Below are 18,768 nucleotides of genomic sequence, written 5' to 3'. Positions count from 1 at the left end.
TGGAGAAATATAGGCAACATAAGAACAAATTGGAACCATACCAGACATTTGTATTTTCATTTTACCTTTTGGACAAGTGTATACAGGTTGAGTCTCCCATATCCAAAATGCTCGGGACCAGGGGTATTTTGGATAACGGAATATTCCGTATTTTGGAATACTTGCATACCATAATGAGATATCTTGGGAATAGGACCCAAATATACACACATAATGCAGTTATGTGTTATATACACCTTATACACACAGCCTGTAGGTAATTTTATACAATATTTTCAATAATATTGTGGCTCAAACAAAGTTTGTGTACAGAAATGAAATTCATTTATGTATCATATACACCTTATACACACAGCCTGAAGGTAATTTTATACAATATTTTTAATAATTTTTGTCTTCGACAAAGTTTGTGTACATTGAACCATCAAAAAAATCAAAGGTTTCATTATCTCAGTCATGCCAGAAAAATTCCATATTTCGGAATATTTGGATATGGGAGACAACCTGTACCTTCTTTAGTTTTACAGTAAAAAAAAAAAAAATTTTTTTTTTGCATTTTAAAACCCTGAAGACGAATCACAATTCATGCACAAAAGGGCTAAGGCTTGACATGTGCTGTGAATTAAAATACTGTGCTGATGGCCGCACTGTTTTTGACAAATGTAAATCTTTACTGTTCACATCTCAACATGATATAAAGTCCAACCTGCAAAGAAAGGCTCAACCATCCATTCCATGTACAATGTACACTAAAATCAGAACTGTGATCTTTAGTGGCATGGGGACATGGGCACATTAATGGAATGATATTAACCAGTCTTACATCTTATCTTTATTCGATATTACAGCCTTTTAGATCTGGTAAATTCCACAAATGTGTGGCTGGGCATAATAGGCATTGAGAAGCAAAAACAAACTATTACCTTCCTGTAACAAAATAACTAAACTGCCTAATGTTACGTCAACTTGGAACATCACATTTTAAAAGGTGAGGAAAGAATGGAAAAAAAAAAATTAAATCAAGATTTTTTTTTTTTTAATGATTGGCATATTCCAAAGACAGATTTTTTTTTTTTTACATTTTATTTCTTTATATAAAAGTGTAGTCCCTGTGAATGCGCCAAAATACATAAAATTGAACATTACCGTCCGTTGGCACCAAGCTTGCATCACTAAAACTGTTATCCTACATTTATCCATCAAAACATGGTAAACAAACTTACAAAATCGTAAAGATTGAAAATGATATAAAAAGGGGAAATCAGAAAAATTTAAAATCAACCACTTAAACATGCAACTTTATTTTGTTTCAGTTAACATACTACCTAAGCATGCAAAAAAGAATGGTCTGCTCAATTATATTCTTTATATATATATTTTTATGTAATATTACATGGCAGCCTGACATCACGCATACACAATACAATTGTACAGCAGAAAAATGAAAGGCCAAAAATTGGTTTACAAAGAAACACAGCTAGCAGTTCTGAGTCCTGTAAAATTTCTGGACAACAAAGTCAACCCCCTTGTATCCAGGTACTGACTTGTAATTTAACAGAGTAAATGTAAGCACTGCATGCAGATCTGAAACATGAGCCCTAACAAAAACTCAAAAAAAGGAAGATGAATAGTAAAAAAAAATAAAAAAAATAATAAAGAAAGTCTGCAATATACATGCACCTGAAATAAACAGGTGAAGAAAAAAAAATCATAAAAACAAGGAGTATGACAGTCAAATATGAAATGTAGCATTCACAACAGCTCAAAAAAGGTTGAAAAACAAAAATCCAAGGACACATTGCAGCCGAATTTACCGATACATATTGTGCACACGGAATTGCACAAGTACACAATACAAGTGTTACAAACAATGGTTGGGGCTCACGGAGCCAGGCTCTGCTTTGAGATTTACATGCAGGACTCTTCAGAGTCAATAAAAATCACTTTAGAGATCTGCAGAATAGAAACACTGTTGCAAATCTACATAACTTTGTTCAATACACAAGAAACATATGCTTCAAGACTTTATTCGTGTGCAACACAAAAAAAAAAAACAAAGAATCTGTTTACTGCATACCCTCCCTTTGGCTGCCCAAAGAAAAATGCAAACTTATATAGTAACAATGGACATTTACTCTAACATTAATTTTGAGCAGTAGGAAATAAAATGATAGAGGGATATGTCAGAAGGCTACATATGAAGTGTGGCAACATCAACAAAGCAGAAATTATAGCCACAAATTGTAGGCTCTACAGTAGTAACAGTTCAGCTAAGTGGTGTATCAAGAAGATAAGTGCTAAAACAGCGCAGAGAAAAAAAAAAACAAAAATAAGGAAAAAAAAAACACAGTGAAAGAAAAGGGGAAAAAAAAAATGCAAATATAGGGGGAATCTCTGATCCCTCAAGAACATATATAAAAAGATAAAATGAAGTATAAATTTCGCTAACAACCACCAAGGCAGATTGATTTAAAAAAACATGTTGTCCTTTACTCCTTAGAGACACTATGCATCTTATGTATATAGTACACCTAATAATCCTTCATGCCATGGCTCAGAGAGGTTCAGTGTTCTCCCCACACTATATTTCGGCAAAATTCCCCAGCACTGTGACGCAAGCGTAAGTCGAGCTATAAGGACATTTTATATACAAATGCCAGTGCAGCGCAATTTATTGACTATTGTACAGCTCACTGCTTGGAGCCGCCGCCCCCCCTGCCAGATGGAGGATCCTGGCAACCCCCACCACTCACCCTGCACCCTGCACTGGAGGAGAGCATTGCAGCCTCCCCTTCCTGGAGCCTAGCAAACAGTACTTGAGATGCTGGGTGGAAAGGTGCACACTGGGCATTTGCATACCTCCTGACATAGGGTTCAGTCCATCCCTCCCCACAGTCTGTTCTGCCCCCAACCACTCTCCCCCCTCGGCTACCTCACAATACTGCCAGGCATAAAAATAAAAATTCTGGGGAGAACAATGAGGTTAATGCCAGGAATTTAATTTCAAAATACAAGGATTTGACCTTTACACCACTATTATATAGGTATCATATTGGCAACAAATATCTGTAAGCTTATTCAAGTGTCTAAACTTGTATTTATTTTTCTTTAATGAATGCCACAGTTCACAATCCCCAAACTAGTAGCAAGGTGATGGGATATATTGTGCATAGTATATTAGACATAAGCATAGCATTTTGTGGAGTGTAAAAAGATCAACTTTGACTAGGTAGTGTATTATACTTTTACAGTTCAATGCAAGCAATAAGAGGAAAAATTATACATGGCAAAGGTGGTCTGTCCTAAACACGATACATATAATGCAGGGGGAAAACAAACTAACAAAATAAACTTAAAACAGTAGACTAGGAGAAAAAAAAAAAACAATTCAATTACCAGCCCTCCTATTGAAATAGCCATTTACTTTAGTTATCCTGCATTGTAGAAGTTCTCCCTGCTTGAACATACAAAATGTGTAACTTTAGTGTGCTAGATTTATCTCAAGCCATTTAAAGGCTTCTCCTTCATTAGCATGCAACAGAACCAAACTCTTCAACAATTTGAACAGCTTTTGCCAAACACAGCGACAATGAAAAATGTGCTGCTTTCGTTATACTTGTTTGGAAACAGAACATGTTCCACTGATGGCGTAAGCTCTAGCATTTTGCTTACTAGTGTGAAAAAAAACTGCAGTGAAAATCTGAGTCGGGTCAGTCTTTACATCGATCTTATGACAGAAAATACTTCTCTTCACTCAGTCATTCATTTTATTTGAAAAGTATTTTATCGCTATTGAATTCAAACAAGTTATAAGTTTCCTTTCAAACTTGGAGAACAAGTTAACCAACATGACACAAAAAGGACGAAACAAAAATTCTAAATGTGGAAAGCATGACCAATCCCACTTGTCATGACAGATGTAACACTGGGAAAATACTTCAGCACAGTTAAACACGGTGCAACATTGCCCCATTACCTACGACATGTCTAGGTTCAAGCCACTTAAGAATCGCCATGTCTTTATTTGTAACAATACAGTTTTGCTCTCAGCACTGATGTTTACATAAATTTGATGTTGAACAAACAGCTAATGGACATCCCACATATGTTTAATTGAATTGTGCCAGATGTTTTGCAAAGGACGGCGAGACCCTCAGAAGGCACAAGTCAATACTTAACATTGCAACATTTTACTGGGCTATGAGGAAAAAAAAAAACACAATAGAAAAAAAAAAAAAAAAAGTGTTGATCACCTCTACTGCTTTCAAAAAGGACATTGGAAGCTGAAATAATGGACATCTACCTTATGGAAGCCAGATATACCAAACCGTACTTTGCAGAGTAAGGAATGAGTGCTTATGAAATACAACATTTTGTCATGATATTTCAGAATCTGCATGGCTGGTCTCTTGCACTCTTTTGCTCTAATACACCACCTGCTTTAGGATTTATTTTCAAAAACATCATGTCACCTTAACCCCAAACAGGTCAGTCTCCTCGGAAAGTGGTTCGTTCCTTTATAAGGGAAAGAGAACAATGTTCTTTAAACAGTTTCGCAATTTCTTTTTCCTCCAGGAAGGGATTGTGAATTCGCAGGAATAGCTGAGCTTTTCTGTAAACAGAAAGCAGCGACTTTCTACAAATGTTACATTTATTAGATTTTTAAGTTTGGCAAAAAAAGTACAGAATCCCACTTAGGATGTCTTCACCAAATCGTAGACATAAATATGGAAATCGTCATCAAACTTAATGAAGTACACAGAAGGTTTGGCTTCCACTTGATGAATAACCATGCCAGTCCTTTTTGAGCCATCTTCTTTGGCATATTCCACTTGCTTGCCCACCAGGCTGTCCACAACCTCCCCTGGTTCTCTTTCAGCTGGAGGGGAATCATCTATCAGAAGATCAAACAAAAAATAAATCAAATACAAAAGTATTGCCACAACAGAATTCAGAGACTGATGGAACTACATATATGCAGCTTCCTTTCAAAACAACTTCTGTAGTAATTCTGTAGTGCATTTGGTCCTTCAAACAAAAGGATTCAAGGAATACACCAAAGAAAGCATTTTGTTGTGATATATTTCATCCAGACATTTATAACTTATTCAAATACTATAGTAGAAAGTTTGTAGAGCCTACAAATGTCTACATAACGTAATAAAAAAGAAAATAGCAAAAAAGGTTTATAGAGAAATGAAGGGGTTTCATGTATTTTCATACAAAATGACCCATCACACATAAAAGGAAGACAAAATGTTGGAGGCAGAAATTTTAGGGCTCATTCCAAAATCAAAAATTTTAATTTACTGTATAGTAAATGCCAACAGTAACCAAGTACAAATTTTAGTGAATAAATTACAAATTCAGTGCCGTCATCTTTTTACTACTCTAAACATGTAACTTGACTACCCAGTTGCATTCTTATGATCAATAGCGCAGTTCATATAATTTTTACTTTATACTGCCATGTACAGATGTGTCCACATACATCTATCCTCCTTGAACTACATGTTGCGTTACACAATATGTAAGCGCTGTATGACTCTGTAGCACAGAGCTTTTTTTTGTGTGACTTTTTCCCTTAAAAAGTGCCTTATTCACAAAGTGATGAGAATAGACACAAGCAGCTTATGCCGATTAAAATATGCGGCATGCCTATATTGTGTGCGACTTCGGTTATATCTACATGCAAAATGCTACATTACAGGGTCAGAGGCTATGACAGAATAAATCTGTATACACATGTAATAAATATTAATGGGAAGAACACAAAAAGGTGAACATCTCCAGTATGTATTATCATTTATTTATTTGGCACTGCAAGTGTTCCGCAGCGCCTTACAAAGTACATAAACAAATAGGTTGACCAGTGACTTACAGTACAATACAATACAGAACAAGGAACATGGTTAATAATATACATTGCTACATTAGCGACCATAACACCCAGATAAGCAACAGAGCAAAGCAGCCAAGTGTTGGGTGCCCTAGTGGGGAGTAAGAAGTAGATGAAAGGAAAGTAAGCAGAAGCACAAGAGGGTAGAGGGCCCTGCTCGTAAGAGCTTACATTCTAAAGGGGTCGGTAAAAAAGGGACATGAGTCACACGCACTTTCATTACATTTTAAAGAAGCTCATCAATGTTCTATTTCAGGGATATATGATTTTATGGGATTAAATCTATTAATGGCAACAATAGATCTAATGATATTGCAATTCGTCTAGCTAACACCAAGATGAATTTAATTTATTCATGCAAAACCACGCATTTCCCATGGCCTAAATAAGGATTTTGAACTGAAGTGGTTCTTATAAATTATTTCTGGGCAGGTTTATCATACCATCTGAACTCATGATATGACAAGGCTCATGATATGGGGATCAAGTTTTATAGAAACCTTTACATGCCTGTCTAAAGGTTTCTGAGTGTGAGTGCAATCACAGAGGCGTTTTACAGCGATTTCTCCTAATGGTGAGTCATCTCATTCAGAGACTACCTCCTTCCTTATAATCTACAATTATCCACTGGGCTATTAACATCCCTTATGGACTAAGGGCCTGATTCAGACCCACTCGCGAGCGGCTGTCCGCTCGCAAGTGGGTCGATGTTATGCACTGAGCATGCGCACGACGGAGGGAGCTCCGTCGTGCGCATGCACCAGACGCGACGAGCGAAGGAAAGTCCTTCGCTCGTTGTGTCCGATCAAAGGGGGCGTGCTGTCAATGTTGATTGACAGCACGCCCCCTTTGGTGGGCGTGCCGGGGTCGTGCCTCCCTGACGGGGGCGTTCCCACGGGAACGCCTCCCTTCAGAAGCCGGCCCACTGACATCACTAGTGATGTCAGTGGGAGTGATTTTGGCTCTGATAGAGCCAAAATCACTCCGGAGCTTGCGGTTGAAAACCTCAACCGCAGGCTCCGGCTCGCAATTTCGATGGTCGCGATGGTCTCGACCATCGCGGCCATCACAAAGCACGCTCGTATAGCCTGTGGGTGGTGACCCACAGCTATACGAGCGTCCAGGAGGACGCTCCATGAAAATGGAGCCCGGCCCTCATTCAGAGCGTGCGCTCTGCTCAGAGCGTACGGCTCTGAATGAGGGCCTAAGTGTTTTTATACATCTATGAAAATCAGAGAAGCTTGGCGAAAGACATCACCCCATAAAGGGATGTTTCATTGATTTGTTTTCCATGTATGGTATTATTTTAGATTGTATTTCGGTCATTTTTGCGGTGTAATTCCATCTTTGTGATTTTGTATGTTTCATATCAGAATGAGGTGACATTTCAGGGGTGACACAAACGGGGCTACTCATATTTGCACCATCGCTAAAGACCCCCATTCATTTTTTCACGCACCCCCACACATTCGATCCGCTATTATCATCCTTCCTTTGTTTTCAATGAGGAATATTCTCTTGTGCTAAACTATGAATCAAACAATTATCCCTCTCTCCATTTGATCTTGTGACTCTCTCTGAATTTTAATTGTGTTCTCAGTTTACATTAGTGTTCTCCCCTAAATTTCACATTTATTGCCAATTTGCTGTCCTGATGATTTATTGGCTTACTTCATTAAATTTATGTAGACAAATATACATACAGATGCGTCCAATTAGACCAGGGGTAAGGAACCTTTTTTCTGCCAAGGGCCATTTGGATATTTATAAAATAATTTGCGGGCCATACAAAATGATCAACTTAAAAATTTGCTCAATAAAGGACGTTTTTAAACTTCTTAGTACAGTCAGTCGAGTGCCGCCTCGGCTATTTGAATATATATGTCACCCACACTGTGCACCCTTTTCCCACAAGTCACCCACACTGTGCACCCTTTTCCCACAAGTCACCCACACTGTGCACCCTTTTCCCACAAGTCACCCACACTGTGCACCCTTTTCCCACGTCACCCACACTGTGCACCCTTTTCCCACGTCACCCACACTGTGCTCCCCCTTCCCACGTCACCCACACTGTGCACCCCCTTCCCACGTCACCCACACTGTGCACCCCCTTCCCACGTCACCCACACTGTGCACCCCCTTCCCACGTCACCCACACTGTGCACCCCCTTCCCACGTCACCCACACTGTGCACCCCCTTCCCACGTCACCCACACTGTGCACCCCCTTCCCACGTCACCCACACTGTGCACCCCCTTCCCACGTCACCCACACTGTGCACCCTCTTCCCACGTCACCCACACTGTGCACCCTCTTCCCACGTCACCCACACTGTGCACCCTCTTCCCACGTCACCCACACTGTGCACCCTCTTCCCACGTCACCCACACTGTGCACCCTCTTCCCACGTCACCCACACTGTGCACCCTCTTCCCACGTCACCCACACTGTGCACCCTGTTCCCACGTCACCCTCACTGTGCACCCTCTTCCCACGTCACCCTCACTGTGCACCCTCTTCCCACGTCACCCTCACTGTGCTCCCCCCTCCAACACTTACCTGTACCAATGCTGAAAAGAAAAGTCATCCAGAGCCATCTTCATTCTTCTGCATGCCTGCCGCTGGCTGCCAGGGTCCCTGGAGAAGCTGAACACCGCACTGACTGTAGTGGGGTCGGAGCTTCCTGGTGACTCATCGGCTCTCAGCCAGGGATCAGAGGAGACTAAAGCAGACAGCTCAGCTCACTTCAGACTCCTCAGATCACTGGCTTAAATATCCGAAGAGTCATCAGGCAGCCGGGCTCCACCCCCAACCCAGTGCTGTTCTGCTCAGCTTCTCCAGGGAGACGGCAGCAGAAGATGCCAATGCTATCCTATACGGTTTGATTTTGCACAGGGCCGGGTCCTGCATGTGTGCAGCGTGCGGCTGCAGGTAGGAGCGGACGGGCCTGATAAAATGATCATGTATACGGCCCGCAGGCCGGAGGTTCCCCATCCCTGAATTTGACTTATCCTCAAATCGGGGATATTTGGGACGCCACAGATTTTGTAACTAAGCCGTACAAAGTCCCTCATCATTTTCTATGCAAAATTTAAGTCTTACAGATGTGTCCACATACATCTTACCTCTGTGCGCTACAAGTCGTGTTAGACAAAGCGCGAGTGCCGTGCGACTCAGTATTGGTGAACGTACTAGCGTGCGACTCTTTACCTTCAAATAAGTCTTATTCGCAAAGCGATACAAATAGGATGCACACTAAAATGATACGTGGCATACCTATATTAGTGTGCGACTGCGGGTGTATTTGCATGAGACGCTAACGTAGCATTTCGCATGCAGATACAACCGAAGTTTAAGATGCATTTGAAGGCAAAAAGTTGCACGAAAAGAGGCATGTCGCTACAGAGTCATGCCAAGGCATGGCGCGACTACAAGGGCTGTTTAATGTACAAGGAAGTAACATGCATGTCGACACATCTGTATTCACCTTGCTACTGTGACAAAATGACAATACATGGGTACCCTGTACACTGGCAGTGCATGCAGCTTCTGTGTGCTACTCAGGCACTAACCTGTGTATAAAACAGGCAAAAGAAAGAGGTCAGATACAAGCGAGCCGTGCTATCTAGTGCAAAAAAGATAGGTGTATGAGGACACATCTGTAAGTGACATCCAGCATATACATCAAAAACAACAGAGGAAGGATGCGCTCTCAGGGTATTTTAAAATAAAAAAATCTTTACTGCTGAAACAGGCAATGTTTAGGTGACAGAAGAGACTATTGTCAGGACAGCACAAAGACTAAGGTAACAAAAGCTTTTTAATACATCCACACTTCAGAAGACATGCCCGCCAAAAAGCTACAGCTCAGGGACCACAAATCTCAGAGGCTCCCCAGGTAACCTATATACACAACTGATGTACATTAAAAGATGTGCTGAGCAAGATCTGCATTAGCACCAAGTGAGATGAATAACGAATACTCTTCTATATCCACAAATAGGATAAACCATTTATCTGCAAAAATAGACCAAATAAAGATCCAGGTGCATGCAACGCAATGTCAGCAGCGATAGCAAGTAGGTTTGACGGATTGACTAGGTAATTAGGTTTAGACTATTGTGCCATTTGACCAGCTGATTTCGTATGAGATTTCAGCACAGGGCTTGAGGTGTTTAGAATCAGAGAAACAATGGTATATAGACCAACATAAATATAAATCTTTCACTGTGTGTGCGAAATAACCCTGTTGGCGAAGCTCCCTAGAGTTAGTGTTGTACATAATATACAAGAAAAGGGGCAGAAGCACTCTTTTTACTTAAAATAATTGGTTTAAAAAAAAAAAATAAAATTACACCATTTCTGAAAACAAAAACATTCCGAGTATAAACTGCGAACAATGGGTCCGATTTATAGTCAAACACCATTATTGCGCATGTATCTGAGACACACGGCGCATGCGTCATGATGCCTCTGCGATGTCACTCAGAGTGCATTTAAATGTAGAATAATTGACAGTTCGGGACCATTTGTGGGTGGTATTAGGGGGAGGGGGGTGTTGTTAGAAGAACACAGTGTATTTTTTTTTTTAAGTGTGTCAAGAGCCAGCGACAGCATATTTGTACGCAATATAAATGCCTTTGGTATCGCAGAAGACCAACAATGAAAGGATCTGCGATCAGTGGTGCGTCTTTCTACGCAGATGCTTGGATTTGCAATGCCACCAGTGGCAAACGCAGGATTTTGAAAGGGGGGTTTCCAAATTCTTGGTTATCAAACCAATGAAAAAACATCTAGACACAAATAAATAGATCGATCGATAGAAACCACTTACATAGGATTTAGGACCACTACAGTAAAATATACCACTCAACCTATGACGGGGTACACACGCAATGACTGACAGACACACACGCACACACACCTCTATCACTAAAAACACATGACTGCAGCGGGCAAGTAAATACAGCCAGCATGATTTATTAAAGATCCCCTGCCCCCAGTAGTGGTCCCCCTATGCAGTGCCCTTTACATAAATAGGACAAAGACACACACAATAAAAGAAAAAACAAACACTTATCTGAATCCCTGCTCCTGCCGCGCCCACCGCTGTCCACTCCTCCGTCCTCCCAGCCTGCTCTGCACTGTGGGAGAGACGTCATGACGTCTCTCCCATCACCCACTGCGGGAGCCGGAGCTCCAGCCTGGCTCCTTCCCTGGATGCAGCAGCCAATGAGAGTGTCTGACTAATTGGCTGCTAAAACAAACACACCGCCGGTGGCGTTTGTTACAGTTTAGTGTGGACCGCACTCACTGCGGTCCACACTACACTTACTGAAGCTGCCACTGATCAGCGGGCGGGGATTCTGGGTACTCAAACTACCCCTGCATGCATGCCAGGCCACCATGGGCATCTCAATACATTCCTCGTAATCTTAGACATTTGCATATTTTTTCCCAGCAGCTGCGTACACAGACGCTCCAGCAGCAGCATTAGCGTACAGCTCTGAATCAGGCCCAACAGGTTGTCAGGAATAAGAGGTGGCGGAGAATCACAAAAAAGTAGTAAACGACTATAATACACTATGCAATCACACAGTACATATAGGGTGTGCTGGAAGCAAATTCTAACTACAAAATATATCAGGAAGTATAATAATGAAGTGTAAAATCTTTCGGATGTTTGCCTAGCATGAAGCTAAAATCAGAGCTCTGAGTCCTGTGTGGTCTCATAAAATAATGGAAATCAAGATATTATAGATAATTAAGTTAATGACATTTGTAACAAAGGTTTTGCTGTAGATCAATCAGACATCAAACATTTCGACAAGGATATGTGCAAGCAATTAATCCTATATTATGGGCAGCACAGACTGTGTTAAGGGGTCGATTCCCACTACGGCCCTAACTGTGTGGAGTTTGTATATTCTCCTTGTGCTTGCGTGGGTTTCCTCCCACACTCCAAAAATATACTGGTAGGTTAATTGGCTCCCCACAAAATTGCCCATAGTGTGTAAGTGTGGGAGCATGTGGTTGGGATATAGGACTGTAAGCTCCTGGGGCAGGGACAGATGTGACTGGTAAGATATTCTCTGTACAGCGCTGCGGAATATGTGTGCGCTATATAAATAACTGGTAATAATAATATTGCCAATCTCTTGGCGAGTGTCATGGTTTCATAACAGAACAACTACTGTTCCAACTTTGAAATTAAGCTTATATAGAGGTGGCATTCGTCCCAGAGTAAAATGATTATGAAAATCATCAGGGTAGATGTTTTTTCCCCACAACATTTGCACTGTCCTCTAGTATACCGTCTGTCAGAATGTTATAGGGAAAGTATTTTTCCCTTTAGTATCTTTTTTATCCTATCAGTTTTTCCTTTATACTCTTTTCATTCAGTTTAGGTTGTTTAAAAAGGGTTTGTCTTTTAAAAGGTTTTCTTTCAGCCCTCCATCCCCTTTCCTGACTTGTGTGTTAGTTCTTAGTCTCCCCTTTAGCGTTTCATGTGCTTTCTGATGGTGATTTCTGGCGTATATTTGTATTATCTCTGTTTTAATGTGTCCATTTCCTTGATCTTTGTTTAGGTTGTACTATTATTTTGAACCTTCATGTCAGGGTAAGTTACTGGACAAAGTGGGCGAGTGGTCTGGCCAAATTGGGTGGTGGATATTTCCTTTGCATGTAATTTAGGGACTGATTCAGAGTCGCATGCAACACCGATGTTCATCTTGAGCGACGTAAATCCCTAAAAACTCCTACAGCACATGCATTACACAGAGTGTACCCACAAAGGTGCTGCTGTGACAGACGCACAGCACCAGAAATGTCTTGGAAAAGTGCTGGGCGTTCCAGTGCAGTGGCTAAACAGACACACTGTGATGGTCCATCTTATGGGCCTGTTATGGAAGTGTCACTGAAGTATTTACATGCACAGAATATCACTTGTCCATATTGAATCTGCTATAGGGCTGCTGCACGTTTCAATGGTGCTACTGATTAGATGGTATTACAGCATCTACAGATGCTTAAAGTGGGCGTCTCAGTCCCTGCACATCCAAAAACACAGATGTGCACCAGGGACGGGTTTTGTAGCGGCATTTGTGTAAAGACGCAGATGGGTGTCCGCCAAGTCTACCTCTGAATCAAACCCTTAGAGAGTGACCGAAGCGTTCACTTGCTATGTAGGCCCTTATGTAGCAATATAATTTCACAGAGCATTTTAGAAAATGCGTCCTAGATGGTCCCCATTTTACCACTTTCTCTGTAGATTGATGCAAATGAAAGGTAGCACAACAAAAACCACCTTTACTAAGTAACAAAGGGGGAGTGTATGAATAGCTGATATGGGGAAGTGGCATCAGCGCACGTTGTGTGTGCCGACACCGCTTCTCTCCCCATGTATTATTGTGTGGTTCGGTGTTAAATGACAGCTATGTGCCCCTGTCATCATCAGGGCTGCTATCTACATAGCACCAATATGCTGGGCAATGCATGAACGGTCAGTGGCACTGACCGTTCTGATGGCTGCAGCTATCGATTTCGACAGCTGCAGATGTTGTTGCCCTAATACCACAGCAGGGACAGCACTGTCCCTGGCTGCAGCGGCTGCCACCTGCACTCGAGACCTTGCGATGCTTGCGAGATCTCGTGCAAGCCCACTGGAGACGGCCAGGAGGTGAGACACAGAGCATCAGGGCTAGGATGATGCGCTGTGTGCTCAGGCAGGGATCGCCGGAGGGGTGAGGTTTCACTCCCCCACTCCAGCAGATGAGATGTTAATACATCTCATAGGTACTGCTTCCTGCTTCGCCTAGGCAAAGCAGAAAGAGTTATAGCTGCACGACCACCAGTGATGTCAGTTCCAGAGAGTCCCAACCTCTACTGACATGTTAGGGACATTCAGGAGTATGATTACATACAAGCTGTACCTTGTATAAAAAAATAAAATAAATACCTTTGTGGGATGTACAGTCCATGATCTGCTGATTCTGTGTGTGCACATTTCTTCTTTTTATTATCCCACTTTCAGTACTTTGGAATTCCCCATTGTATACCCCAAGGTTTTGCTTATCCCACTCACTGTAGTCTATGTATTGCACCGAAGATGGCTCCCTTGTATGGCATGCTTGTGGACGGTATGAACAATCCCTGGATCTGATTATTCCGTGTTTATCGTTCACTATGTGTGCGCGCCCAAGACGGCTGCCTCACAAGATGAACAATTTTTTTGAAAAGAATTAACCTGTGGGTATCTTAACGGTTATATATTGCATTTCGTACTCCTTATCTCCCCATACTAGTCTGATAATTTGCAGAACTTCATCCACTGTAATTATTGTAGTGTGCCCAGTATGGCTGCCTGTAATGTCGTTTCTTTGTTTCAATCTTTGTTACTTAACACTTTAAATACCTATATCAAAATTTCTTAGAAAGTGAAATGTATCATTGTGAAGTTTTTTTTCTGAATAAAAACTAGAAAAAAAAGTCACTTACTTGAGTCTGGCATGATCCGAAGATCTCCTTCTTTATAGTCATCTAAAAGTTGATACATATATAAGACTGGGTCCTTTTCATAGGTTATATAAAACCATGTGTTCATAATAGGTGCTCGTGCTAAAACCATCCCTCGCCACTCGTCCTTGGAACCATCCTCGGTTTCAAACATATGCTCCACCGCTTTCCCAATCATTGTGTCAGCCAAATGGGCATCACTTATTCGAGATGAGGCTTTAGAGGGGAATACAAAAAAAAACAGATCAATTCACAAATAATAACCAAATCAAATGCATCAATCAGTGTTAAAAAAAAAAAAAAAAAAGAATATATTGTACTCGCATCTTAATCTGATCCAAACCACATAGTCACAGAGGGGAATGGTTCCCAAAATCAACCACACCCTTTCTGTGATAAAAGAAAGGCAGTCTACAAATTAGTGATGATCACTTATTTTACAATCAGAAGTCTAAAATTTAATAAAAACCCCGACAAACATGCACAAAATAGTGATGTAAAATGAAGAAAGGATTGGCATAGGGTATACAATTTTGCCATCCTAGGGGTGCACACCTTTAAGACCATTCCACAAATCTGTGCTTGTATAATGAAGAAGCTGAAATATAGCAACAAGAGATCCCATACAATTTGTAGGAGGCAGTTATGGACACCAAATAAATTCCACGGATGTCAGTCATAGTAGATGAGGTTTCATCAATGGGAACAGAGTCAATAAGTCACGGAACTTACCGTGGTGTTTTAGCTCCTGGGTTAAGCTCCCAGAGAGCTATTATTATTTTTACTACTTATTTATATAGCGCACACATATTCGGCAGCGCTTTAAAGAGAGTATTTGCCCATTCACATAAGTCCCTGCCCCAGTGTTATTCAATTACTGCCTGCAGTAAGCACGTGACTAGCCCCGATGAGCCATTTAATGCAGATTTCCATTCGCACTCTCCTGAGGTGCGACCGTAAATCCACGTTGACTAATGTTTCCAGGACAAGCTGCAGGCAGTAAGTGCCTAAGCTCCAGGCACTTAACCTGGCAGCTATGGCTTACTCACTGTGCTAGCTGCGGGAAATAATTGAATAGCTCTGGGCACTTAACTCGGGAGCTAAAACTAATTGAATCTGCCCCAATAAGTTAGAAAGCTACTAGATATTCTAAAAATTATTAAATGCCCAAAAGAAAGTCAGATGTAAAAATAATTTTTTCTGAACTCATAGTTAATATTTATGTCAGTGGTTCCCAAAATGGGTACTGTGGCACTCTGGTGTACTGCGAGGCACCTCCAGGGGTGCCACAAGTAGGCGGTCTAGTACCAAATAAATTTTTGTATGGTAAATTTCATAGGCAAAACCAGTGGTGGTGGCAGCCAAACATAGCCACATAACAGGTAGACAATTTACTTAATTTAATAATTTTTGCTGAATTTCTCAATAAGAAACTTTTGGCCTTGGGGTGGCGTGAAAAAAATGCTGATACTCTAGGGTGCTGTGGTTCACGAAAGTTTGTGAACGACCGGTATATAATAAAATTCCAACTTTAATACGTACAATCCCTTTGCATTACTCTCATACAAACCTATTTGATTTTGGAATCACATACTCGTATACACAAGATTAATTTCCCTTTACATAAAATGCTGCATTCACCACACTAAGGGACTGATTCAGAGTTGTACACAAACCCAATGGTTTACATAAAAAACTCCAATGTTTGGAGAACTGCGTATGTCACTCTCAAAAGTGAGTCTTTACTTTACGACACAATGTGCTAACCCACTCAGTTACTTAGACCTACATTAATTCTGCGTTGCTTTTTTTGTGTGTATATAAATGCAGAGTATCCCTTAAGGCAGTGGTTCTCAAACTCGGTCCTCAGGACCCCACACAGGTCACGTTTTCCAGGTCACCCAGCAGGTGCACAAGTGTAGTCATTACTCACTGACATTGTAAAAGAGCCACTAATTATTTCACTTGTGATTCTGTGAGGTGACCTGGAAAACATGCACTGTTTGGGGTCCTGAGGACAGAGTTTCAGAACCTGTCTCTTAAGGTGTGTGCATGTGTACATACAAGTCCATGGGTGGGTGGGTGTGCATGCAGAAATATCAAAATAATGTGTAGTGTTATATGAGTGTTTGTGCTCTGTATAAGTGTCTGCAAGAATGTGTTAGTTTAGTAGGTGAAAGAGGTAAAATGGCTGGAAAGGGCAGATGCCTACCATGGCAAGCCATGACCGAGAGATGAAAAGCAATTGAAGTGGGATTTGATCCATGCCATCTCATCTCCCTGCACGCACTGATCTGGCATGTGTAATAGGTGACAATCAGTGCTTGCGTAGGCTGCAAGTGCATTTTGAGCCAGCCTTGACCATTACAGAAAATCCCTTACAGAGTCCCTGGCTGAAACAGCACCCCCACCCACATCACAGGGTGACAGAGCAAGTGATACTTCCTCCTTCAAAGCTATACCACTCATTGAAATCCTTTGAGACATTTGCACGTTCTCCTAATATAAATGTCTAACATCAGAAATGAGTGTGTGACTCTGTGGATACACTGTGTATCCCTAACTGCCAACTGGTCTCATGAAAAAGGACAGACTTCAAAATTGTGGATTTTTCATGTGTACCTCCTACACTATATTATAGCCTTTATATTACTGTAGATTAGTGTAATAATGATCCAGATTTATCCTTCATAATAAATAAAGTAATTTTCTTTCTTAAGTCATCCTGTGCACTTACCAACTCTGTCTGGTAGAACTTCAAGAGCAGATACCCTTTCATCCTTGTGAAGTTCAAGCCCATAGACACAATCAAATCCATCATACTTTATAAGATAGAGGGATGGATTGACTGGTACTTGATCCAGAACTGTTCCTTTCCACTGGGTTATTGGCCCACTGCCCTCTTTCCACCCGTGCTGTATTCTACAGCCTACAATATTCCGCCTTGGCTGGGAGATTGGTTTACTTGGACCCATATTGTTGCGATGTTTCCTAAAAAAAAAAAAAAATAGATATATAAAAATGCCTATTTGAAATATAGCAAAGAGTAAACATTTAAGCGTCAGGGCTTGCTCTGAAAACTTGCACGCACAAAGTTTGAAGTATTAAACAAAATGGTTTCATGCAGTTCTTCTGATTCTAACAAGCTATGCCTCTTTAATGTCATGAATACTTAAATGATTGGTTGGGTGGAGGTCATCAAGTTCGCTCTTTGGGGGGATGGAAGAGAGTTGAAGATGTTTTATATTTCTTTAAAACACTTCAAAACACTACTGTTCATTAACAGAGACAGAAGTTTCTGGGAGAAACACTGCTCAAAGAAAAAGTGTAACGCAAACTTCCCAGTAGCCATTAGAGAAATGCATTAATATGGGTGCTACTGCATTGAGAAAGTGATCATATCTATCATACATGTTGAAAAATCAAATGTATATGGGTACCTGCATGCTCTGCTCATATTGTTCACTGACTTTAAAACTAGTTTAAGACAGATATTGCTTACTATACAGACTTTCTAGACCGTGCTATAGTGCATCATAAAGTACCAGAACTTTGTTAGTTAGGCAGGACTGAAAACCATTAACATGAAGAAATGGAAGGGCCCCATATTGGTAATATAAATTCCATTCTGCTTTACATAAACATCGCTGTGCTTACAGCAAAAACTTAGGCATAACTTGAATAACAAGAACTACAAGAAGTAATATTGAACCTTGATACTTATATATTTGGCAATCAGCAAAGAAAATTTGTATTTGCAAATAAATCAGTTTCTGAAGCACAGATAGAATCTTTAAAATCTACATTACAAAAGGTACACAAATTTTAAAAGGGACTAACAGTGCATGATGTACTCTTAAATAAAGAGCAGTGACCTGTGCTCCATGATGGTAAACAACCATCTCTAGATTTCATGGTTTGGAATCACTGAGTACAGGACCACAATTTTTTCAGGAGCCAAAAGTCTCGAAAGGGCTTACAGCAAGTATTAAAGTGTCAGTCAGCATTTATGCTATTTCTATCTAGTTTTGTAAGATCACAATATCACCGACCCAGCAGCGCATCACATGACTATCTTTATCAAATGGTTTATTCACTTTACACTGCCATTATTTCTCTAATCATTCAAAGACAACATTTTAATGCAGAAAGGGTGTGCTGAAGACAAACTACTGGCTTCTTATGCAATAATACAAATCTTCTCTTTCTGTAGTACTTATTATCTTCCTATACTTACTTATGAGAGGTTCTTTTCTTCATCATATTTGCAGAAACACCTGCATGTGCTGCTAGAAAAAGATAAAAAATAATAAATATATGAAGTTCTACAAAGTAAAAGCACAACAAGCACA

The 18,768-nt window shown here is 40.7% G+C and overlaps 1 protein-coding gene across 5 annotated transcripts in view; it reads right to left on the bottom strand.

Moving 5' to 3' along the window:
* Positions 1-854: 854 nt before the first annotated feature.
* SPIN1 (spindlin 1) overlaps positions 855-18,768 on the bottom strand; it is a 71,487-nt gene continuing 53,573 nt past the window's right edge. For 4 of the 5 annotated variants that reach the window (XM_088470054.1, XM_088470056.1, XM_088470055.1 and 1 more), the window contains exons 3-6: positions 18,654-18,705; positions 17,154-17,407; positions 14,399-14,632; positions 855-4,894 (exon numbers count right to left, since the gene is read on the bottom strand). In XM_088470054.1, coding sequence (XP_088326180.1) covers positions 4,695-4,894; positions 14,399-14,632; positions 17,154-17,407; positions 18,654-18,705 — 740 coding nt within the window. In that variant the 3' untranslated portion in view covers positions 855-4,694. The remainder of the gene's footprint in view (positions 4,895-14,398; positions 14,633-17,153; positions 17,408-18,653; positions 18,706-18,768) is intronic. The other variant, XM_088470058.1, reaches the window with a different exon arrangement.

This window comes from Taudactylus pleione, unplaced genomic scaffold, assembly GCF_031769625.1.
Source record: "Taudactylus pleione unplaced genomic scaffold, aTauple2 ptg000095l, whole genome shotgun sequence".
Taxonomy (NCBI): domain Eukaryota; kingdom Metazoa; phylum Chordata; class Amphibia; order Anura; family Myobatrachidae; genus Taudactylus; species Taudactylus pleione.
The sequence above is the reverse complement of the archived record's forward strand: the minus strand, read 5'-3'. Positions and strand labels throughout refer to the sequence as shown.